The following is a 9,472-nucleotide window of genomic DNA, read 5'->3' on the forward strand; positions in this document are numbered from 1 at the left end:
TTCTGTGTATGTCAGATAGATTTCTACAACATTATTCACAATGAGTGCATGGCATGTGGTCGTGTGGCTTGCATCGCAACCAAACGCTTTCCCTATCCTGGGACAGTTAGGTTGTTTCCCCTTTGTCCCTTCCATCGGCAGTGCTGTAATGATCAACCTCGTGTATAAATCTTTGTCTGACCGTCTGGTCATTTCCTTAGAACAAAGTTCTAGAATTGAGAGTCATTGGTCGAAAGATGAACATTTTTGAGTTTCCTAACACAAGTTGCCAAACAGCCCCCCAAAAAGCTTGAACCCCTAGCCCAGGGAGAATCCCCTCTTCTCTGCATCCTCGGCAGTCCTGGGGTTGCACGTAAAGAAGCTTTGCTCATGGCTGGTGTGGTTTTCTCTCACATCATCCTTAGATAGAAATGCCAAGAGAATAAGGTTGGGAAAAGACAGACTGAAACCCCGGGACCGGAGAGCTTAGTTCTGGGGACCGTGGCATGGGGAGGGGGCCACATACACAGGCTGTGTCATGGTGTAGGTTTACTGTTGACAGTGGCGTCGGGACGGAGCCAGGGCTGGGGGCTGTCTTGTCCCGAGTTAACGGTGCCCCGTCTTCCCTCCGTGTCTGACGCAGACCCGTGCTGGCCATCGTGGAGGTGGAAGTGCAAGAAGTCGATGTGGGTGCTCGGGACAGGGTGTTCCAGGAAGTGTCCTCTTTCCAGGGCCCCAGGGACGCCACCGTCGTCGTCAACCTTCAGTCGCCAACCTCCGAAGAGAAAAACGAATTTCCCGAGGACGTGCGCACGGAGCTCATGCAGACCTTGGGCAGTTACGGGACGATCCTGCTTGTCAGGTAGGGACGCGCGCATGGCGGGCCTGGTGCGTGCCTTGCTGGAGGGCGCGCTCCCGGGGCTGACCTGGCAAATCTCATTTCTCCCAGGATCAACCAAGGGCAGATGCTGGTGACTTTTGCAGACAGTCACTCGGCGCTCAGCGTCCTGGATGTGGACGGAATGAAGGTGAGTTGTGCTTGGTCACCTGGGGAGCGGGGCTGCCTGTCCCCGTGGGCTTCTTGTGCTTTCACGTGGCCGGGTCTGCGGGTGTAGATGCCACAGGAGGGCGGGAGCTGGGCCTCTTCATTCCGGCATCTGATTCTGGTAGCTTCGTCGAGGTGTCTACTCTCCAGCACTGGCTCCTCGCAGACCTGGGGAGAAAGAGCAGGTTTGGGAGCACAGCCCCACCGTGTTACTGGGTCTGTGTGCGCTCACACCCTCCCATGGGAGTGTTGTGAGCCTTCTCTTCAGAGCACATGGTTTGGGACATGCAGCTCATAGGTAGTTTCCGTTTTGATAATATCCTGGTTTTAAGTTCACGTGGAATGAAAAGTGACAGTTCAACTTTTCTTCGGGCCAAACGTGAGCTGTGCTGGGCCTGCCTGAGGTCTAGACCCTCGGCCTTTCTTGGCAAAAGTGAAGGTGGGCCAGGCTCCCGATGCATGCGTTGGAGCGAGAAGCACTTTGGGGTCAGAGGGTCTGACGTCTGCGCTCATTCACAGGCGGCCTCTCTGTCCTCACAGGTGAAAGGCAGAGCTGTGAAGATTCGACCAAAGACCAAGGACTGGCTGCAAGGTTTGCAAGAGGAGATCATTGGAAAGCGGGACAGCGTGGCCTCCGCGTCCCCCACCGCCAACTCCTGTCTGCTGGAGGAAAACTTCGACTTCACGAGTCTGGACTATGAGTCAGAAGGTGAGTCATCCTGCTCCCGGTGCGTGGGGTGAGGCGGGCAGGCGAGACGTTCTCCCAGCAGCCAACACGAGAGCCCCAGGATCCATTCTAAGACCCACCCTCGGGAAGGTCAGAGAGGATGCTTAAGTTCAGGCTGACTCTCCATGCCAGAGTTGGGTGGTATTCACATGTAGGAGTGGTGCACACAATGACAAGTAAGATGGGAGGCGTCTAAAATTACACTGAAGACAGTTTGGAGATGTCAGGGCTGTGGGCTTGTCCTGTGTCTCAGGCATCCGTGGAATTGGGGTCCCAGCCCTGCTGCCACGTGGGTGCCCTGGGCTGCTGGTGGCTATGCCTCAGGTGTCCTGACACAAGCCATAGGCCTCGGTGTTGAAACAGACCCACAGATAAAAAGACTAGGCCCTTTCCCCCTAATTGTTTGCTGTGACATTTCCTTCTCCAAGGGGATATTCTTGAAGACGACGAGGACTATTTGGTGGATGAGCTGAGTCAGCCCGTGATCTCAGATAGTGAAGCGGGCGGAGACGAGCCCGCCGATGCCCCCAGCTCCATGGCGGTGGCGCCTCCCAGCCGGTCACCGGCACTCACCAAAAAGAAGCAGCATCCAACCTACAGAGGTAGCTTGGACCTTCCTTTTCTAAATCACCTCTGGTGTAGCGATCACTCTCTCAGCAGCCGGGCATCACGTAATGCCGCCGTCAAGTATGCATGGCCCATGAACAAAGGGGTAAAAGAGGTCACGGCAAGGGGTGAACACTGGGCTCTGAGAAGGAATCCAGCTGCCGCCACACTGATTTCCTCTAGTGATTTAAATTTTTTGCAACAACTGGTACCCCTATAACATACCGGATTCATGATCATTAGTTTCCTCTGTGCAATTTAAATTGTCATAGCTCTGAACTGGTTTTACATTTGTGATTTTTTTTTCCCTCTCCAAAATTTTTCTGATTCAGTCCCATAAGAGGCATATTCAATATCTATGTCCTGAGTTGCTGGTGTCTGGTTATATTCATATAACTTTATATTATTATACAGCAATAGTACACCTTAGCATCATTATGTCATTTTAGACTTAAGAGGGACTGAAAGTCATTGGGATTGAACTCCAGGTCCCTAGATAATTAGAGTAGAGTAGTTCATATTCCGCATCAGACTCTTCAGCTCGGTTTCAGCCATAGCCATGAGCGCCTTCCAGCTGCTGGGCATTGTGTCTCCCCCTTGGAGAGAGCAGGTGCAGGGGCTCAGCCACGTGTCAGGACCCTTTGAGCTGCGGCTGAGAACAGAGAACAGAGTTGACACTAAGATGCTTCCCAGAAAAGGTAGTTCACTGGGACAGGTACAAAGAACCCCCAAGCCTTTTTGACTGTATTTGGTCCCAAACCCAGTCAGTAGCCTGGCTGCATTGAACCAGAGGGGGCTTTTAAACTTACAAGTTGCTGAGCCCCGTCATAGAGATGTGGGTTTGGCAGGTGTGGGCTGGGACCCTGGAAATCTGGCAACTCATGAAGCTCCGCAGGTGATTGGGAACGCATATCCAGGTTTGGGGACTGGATTCATCAACAAATCCAGGGGGTTCTGCACATTGCACGTCCAGAGGGCTCCTGCCTTGGCGTGAAAGTGGCCGGAGGGATGTGCTCTTGAGACAAGAAGCAGTCCTCTTCTCCAGGGTGGCCATCATTCAGGCATCTTCTCAAGGGCTGGGCAGATGTACCCAGCATGGGGCTCTCACATGTGAGCGGCCTTGCCCCCTGGTGGACGTCAAGGGAACCATCTCCTCAGTGCTATAGGGCGTTCAGGCACTCACTTCAGAAGGAGAAATCCTGCCTGTCCCCAACAGAACGCCAGAGACACATGAGGTTGAGTTATTGGATTTGAGGGATGGGGTGTATAAGCCAAAATAAAATGAATCAGAGTGTGTTGTAGTGTGGGAGAGAAGACCTACAATCGTCCTGAATTTAAATGTGACAAATGTACATGTAATAAAACAGAAGCCGTCACCTCCCCACACGCCTCTTAGGCTTAGAAGGATTTTGCAGGGTGAGTCAGGATGGCGAATGCTTGGGCAGTAGCTGGCATGGGCTGTAGGATTTGGGGCTTGAATGAGCAGGGACGCTCCGTGCTGGACCTTGGCAAGGGATTGGCAGGCTGCCCTGCTGGCAGAGAAGTGAAAATATTCTCAAGTCCAGAACTGTTGTCCTGTTTCAGAATGAGGTATTAAGAATGAGGGGCTCTGGTTTTCAACTGTCTACTGTGTGTGGAAGTCTTGTGGATTATTTCAGAAGGAAGCACACCTACACTTTAAAATATTTCAGTGTCTCTCGTGTCTGGACAGCACACCTTGTCCACGGTTCACTGAATGTTCCAAGCAGGCATTGGGTACCCTCCCCCCGTCCCCCATGACAGCAGAGAGGGACCCTGAAAGCTGTCCTGTGGGAGGAGTTCCTGCCACTGCCGGGTCCCTGCAGACCTGAGTCTGACTCATCTGACTCACGCCCTGCCATGTCCTCCAGATGATGCTGACCTGGTGGTGGTAAAGCAGGAGCTGGAAGCAGTTGGGGACTTCCGCCACCGCTCTCCAAGTCGGTCTCTGTCGGTTCCCAATAGGCCTCGGGCACCTCACCCACCGCAGAGACCCCCCCCTCCAAGTAAGACTTCGCTTGCTTTCCGCTCACCACGATGCCTGCTGGGAATAATTGCGTACTTCCTGCTATTGCACAAACGGCTCTAAATCTAGCCTTTGAGTTTCCACAGTGCTTTTTTCCCCTCCTCGGGCTCCTTTGTGTCTTAAATCCATGGCAAGTTTGATATTAGAGATAGCTATGTTTCTCGCGGCAAATCACATGAGTCCTTTATAAAGCTGTTCTTCACCCTCCCGTAGCTGTGCTTTTGCTTTAAGCTGCTTTCAGTTTGAAACCTTATGGGATGGAAAAATTGGGGCCACAGACAAGCTAGGGACATTTTGAGCTCCTTCCTCCGCCACCCGCCATGGCTTCTTTCCACGTCTTCTCTCCTGGACTGCTGCCCACCCTCTCTCTGCATATGAGGACTCGAGTAAGCCCAGGTGCTCTGACCCATAAGGTGACCGCACGCCCACCTCTAAGCAGGAGCCGTCCTGTCTGTGAGCCCGAGCCTGCTTAGAACAGCACTTCCTAGCCCGGGTCTCAGGATAGCACTTTTCTTCCTGGCTCCTCAAAAAAAGCAGTGCTTTGTCCCTGAGACATTCCTTGGCAATCTGAAATAAAGTCATGCCATGCTTTTGATCAGTTTCTGTTTACCTCCACTGTTCACTTCTCCCCCTCCCCCACCCCCCCAGTGTGATGGTAAACATTTTTCTAAGACTGTACTTTCAGAATTGGGTTCATCTTGGCTTACATCACTATAGTAATCAATGGCAAGCCAGAAACACTATGACTCGTTAAGTGTATTTTTTTACTTTTCTGAGTTGATACTCAGAAAACATTAAATAAATAAAAAACAAATTTATGTCCTATATTATTGTAGAGATTTACAAAGAGATAAATCTAAACAATAAAAGTTTTAATTTTACCTACCTAGAGATAATAGTTGTTAACCAAAAGATTTCCATCCTTTTTCCAATTAGATATATCTATACACACAATTTTTAAAAATTAATTAATTAATTTCTGGCTGCATTGGCTCTTTGTTGCTGCGCGTGGGCTTTCTCTAGTTGCGGCGAGCGGGGGCTACTCTTTGTTGCGGTGCACGGGCTTCTCATTGCGGTGGCTTCTCTTGTTGCGGAGCACAGGCTCTAGACGCGCGGGCTCAGTAGTTGTGGCTCGCAGGCTCTAGAGCGCAGGCTCAGTAGTTGTGGCGCATGGGCTTCGTTGCTCTGCGGCATGTGGGATCTTCCGGAGCAGGGCTCGAACCCGTGTCCCCTGCATTGGCAGGCAGACTGTCAACCACTGCACCACCAGGGAAGTCCTCTATACACAATTTTTCTTTTTCTTTTTTTTTTTTTTTTTTTAACAGAATTAGTGTACGTTTTGTTTGGTCATTTGTGTTTCATCTAATGTCTCTGTATTAACTGTTGTTCTAAAACATGACGTGTTAATGGCTGCAGGTATTATTTAATCTAGCTTATTCCCCTGCTTTGGGATTTTTTTTGTTAGATTTTGCCCACAAAGTAGTTTAAAAATTTGGTCCTAATAATAGTAGTGTATTTTAAACCACTTAAAAATGATTGATCAGAGTTTATATCAGATTTAACTCCCCCAGGAAGTTAGATTAAAATTTTCATTCAAACAGTGCTCCTCCAGAGAATCTACATTAATAAGCCCAAGTTATTAGAGAATCACAAGAGAAACTCAGTAGCGCCTCTGAATCCCCAAAGGCCATGGATGTACTCAGACCCTAACTGTGACCTTGCTCTCAGTTGGCTGGGAATTTGCATAGAAGCAGCTGCGACTTCACTGAGATTGAGACTCTGCTCTCCTTGGTCTTTACAGCTGGTCTAATGGTGAAAAAGTCAGCCTCGGATGTGTCCATCTCCTCTGGCACCCACGGGCAGTATTCGATTTTGCAGACAGCAAAACTTCTGCCAGGAGCACCTCAGCAAGCAGTGAGTTCTCCTGTATTCAGATCATAGCGAAATGGGTCAGCATTTCAAACCCAAGAGATTTGTTAGGGCCCTCAGCCCCTAACATTATGCAGGATCACCTCTTTTCAGTGAATGTATATATGTCTGTCTCTTTAACCCTCTGCCTGTCCACCATTCGTCCCCAAACCCCGTAACTTAGTACCAGGCCCTTTATAGGGTTTTTAAACGGTCGTACAGAGCATGAGAGAGAAAATCACGTTTGATGAAAACCCCCAAGTGCCCCTTCAGGGAGGGACTGTTGGTTTCCAGACCCACCTGCTTCTCTCCCCTCTGATGCTTGCCTTTGACCTTGGTGTATAGAGCAGGGGCTGACAGAAGGGGAAATAAGAGAAGTTCAGATCAGTTGTCTTGAGAGAAGAGGCTAAAAAGAGATCTAATGGGGCCTAAATAACGCAGTAGGGACATTAGTAATCATAACAGTCGTGTAGAGTTTTGGAGGCGGGGAGTTCTGGAGGATGGCTTTGAGCCCTAAAGAAGACAGTAGGTGAAGGTCAGTGGACTAGAGGTGAGGGAGGGGGGAGGTGCAGCAGGGGGCTGGGTGGAAGCTAATGTGTCCCAGGAGAGTGTGTGGAGCTGGGCCAGCCGATGGCCACGGGTTGACTCGACCTCAGTGGTTTGTAGTAATGAAAGCAGGTTCTCAAAGGCGACCCAGAGGTCTCAGTTAGGAGGCAGAAAAGCGAAGGGGTAGAGCACTTTTGAGAAAACAGCTGGAAAAGTGTTTTAATGACTCCGCTGGACCGTGGAAGGAGTAGCTTCTGACTGTGTTTTCTGGCTTTTACCTGGTTTTTGAAATAAAGATAGAGGATGGTTTGTTCACGTTGCAAAATCCTGGAATCATCCAGTTTAGGAGACGAGGGTTGTCCACACTTTATTGTGTTCCCCCCACGCTTGATATATGAGCGCTGGGCCGGGGGAAGAGGCTTGAGGGACGCCGTTTGGATTGAAGTGTTTTAATCACCGTCTGGAGGAGCTCTGTCAGCTTCGCGCTCCCGTACAGATCGGTAGGCAGAGAACTCACCAGGTGACGCTGTTTCCTACCTGTGCTAATATGCTTGTTTTCCTGATTTTGTCCTCAAGCCCAAAGCTAGGACTGGGATAAGTAAGCCTTATAACGTCAAGCAGATCAAAACTACCAACGCTCAGGAGGCGGAAGCAGCAATCCGATGTCTCCTGGAAGCCAGAGGAGGTGGGTGTTCCCCTGGGGCTCTCCTGCCAATTCTGCTTTTCTTTGCGTCTTCCTACTAAAAGGGGCCTCGAAGAGAAAAACACTCTTTTTTCTGGAGGCAGTATTCAATGAAAGTACCCTTTTGCAACATTTTATAAAATTCAGCTACTAAGACTTATTGTCCATTTAAAACTATATATTTAAAATTCACTAAGTACGTAAAAATAATCCCAAGATTATTAGGCAGCACTTAAGGGAGAGACTGAAATAAACAAGGAGAGACTGAAATAAACAAAAACGAGTTTTAGAAGAGGTTGGTGCTCCAGGCACTAACTCATTCTGCAGAGATAGGTAGGTAGGAGTCCTCTTTCAGGGCAAAACATCTGTTTTTTTAAATTGCCAGCAATTGCAGATTCTTTCAGGCAGGGACACTGTCAGGCAGGGACCTCTTCTCTGCCGTACTGCCTGTTAATTTTTTGTTGCTGTCACTTCACCTAACCCATGTTAACCATGTTTTAACTTGGAATCTCCTCTGTGCCCTCAAAATCACTGGTTATTAACATTTTTTGGTTTTTTTGTTGCGATTTTATACTAGAATCTCTTTTGCAGAGGGAAAATTATGCCCTCTGAAAAGCCAGGTGCAGTTACAGTTGCCTGATTTGCTTATAGTGCAGGTATTTAGTTTATTTGGAATTCCCAAACAACATTTAAGGAGGGCATGGATTAAGAGATTGAGAAACACTGTTGTAGGATAACACTGTGGTTTCTTTCTTATTAAAAAAAATAACTCAAATTGTATGGATGTGACAACCCAAGTGTCCATCAACTGGTGAATGGATAAAATGGGGTATATCCATACCATGGAATATTATTCAGCCATAAAAAGAATGAAGTCCTAACACATGCTGTATCATGGGTGAATCATGAAAATAGTGTGCACTAAGGGAAAGGAACCAAACACAAAAGGCCACACGTATTGTGTGATTCCATTTATGTGCAGTGTCCAGAGTAGTCAAATCTATACAGAGAGAAAGTTAGAGTGGTTTCCAGAGGCTGGAGAGAGGAGGGTGTGGGGAGTGACTGCTATGGGAATGTGTGGGGTTTCTTTTTGGGGTGATGGAAGATATTCCGGTGATTAGATAGTGGTGATAGTCGTACAACTTTGTGACTACACTAATAACCACCAAATTATATCCTTAAAAAGCGTAGATTTTACGGTATGTGAATTATATTGCAGTAAAGGTTTTGTTGGGTTTTTTTTAAAGTCTATAGATGCAGAGGTTTGAGGTTTGAAATCTACCCAGGGTCCCAACTTAACATTTTCTTGGTCATGGGCCCTGCTGAGATTTTGAGTTTTGCATCATCTACCCTGAGAAACACAGGGACACGTTAAACTTTGCACGTGATGTCAGGGCATCACTGCTCCTCCCCTCCACAGACCCTACATCACCATCCCTGTTGAGAAGGTGGGAATGAGAAGCTGGGGGCCAAACCTAGCTGGTTGGTCCTGACAACCTTGAAAGATTTATTTTTAGATAGCAAAGAAATACATTGCATTAGTAAATTATCCTTAGAATGAGGATAATTCGATGCCTTGTCCTTTACACTTTAGCCGTGCAATTGTATGTTTCAGGCGCCCCAGGAGAAGCCCTAAATGCCACAGCCTTGACGGACCAGGGATCTTCCAAACCAGAGCCCACAGCGGGGGTGGCCCCACTCCTGCCCCGTCGGCCCGCACCCAGAGTTCCTGCCATCAAGAAGCCAACCTTGAGGAGGACAGGAAAGGTAAGAACCTGGTTGCACAAGCCTGTTGCTCCTGGGTTGCTCAGATGTCTTGTTAGATAAGAATTGCGTTTCCGATGGGTCTGGTCTCTTTATACATGTTCGTGAGTCCCAGACACAGCCCCATCCTTGAGGAAAATGCCCAGCAGTCGCTTTCTTCTTCGCATTCCT

The 9,472-nt window shown here is 48.6% G+C and overlaps 1 protein-coding gene across 1 annotated transcript in view; it reads left to right on the plus strand.

The window, feature by feature from the left end:
• The window catches only part of SYNJ2 (synaptojanin 2), a 99,177-nt gene that overhangs the window by 87,376 nt on the left and 2,329 nt on the right, over positions 1-9,472 (plus strand). Inside the window, exons 19-26 of the mRNA XM_007451352.1 lie at positions 623-841; positions 929-1,007; positions 1,565-1,733; positions 2,180-2,353; positions 4,247-4,381; positions 6,203-6,315; positions 7,432-7,540; positions 9,153-9,304. Of these exons, the coding sequence (XP_007451414.1) occupies positions 623-841; positions 929-1,007; positions 1,565-1,733; positions 2,180-2,353; positions 4,247-4,381; positions 6,203-6,315; positions 7,432-7,540; positions 9,153-9,304 (1,150 nt within the window). The remainder of the gene's footprint in view (positions 1-622; positions 842-928; positions 1,008-1,564; positions 1,734-2,179; positions 2,354-4,246; positions 4,382-6,202; positions 6,316-7,431; positions 7,541-9,152; positions 9,305-9,472) is intronic.

Source organism: Lipotes vexillifer, unplaced genomic scaffold (genome assembly GCF_000442215.2).
Source record: "Lipotes vexillifer unplaced genomic scaffold, Lipotes_vexillifer_v1.1 scaffold935, whole genome shotgun sequence".
NCBI lineage: Eukaryota > Metazoa > Chordata > Mammalia > Artiodactyla > Lipotidae > Lipotes > Lipotes vexillifer.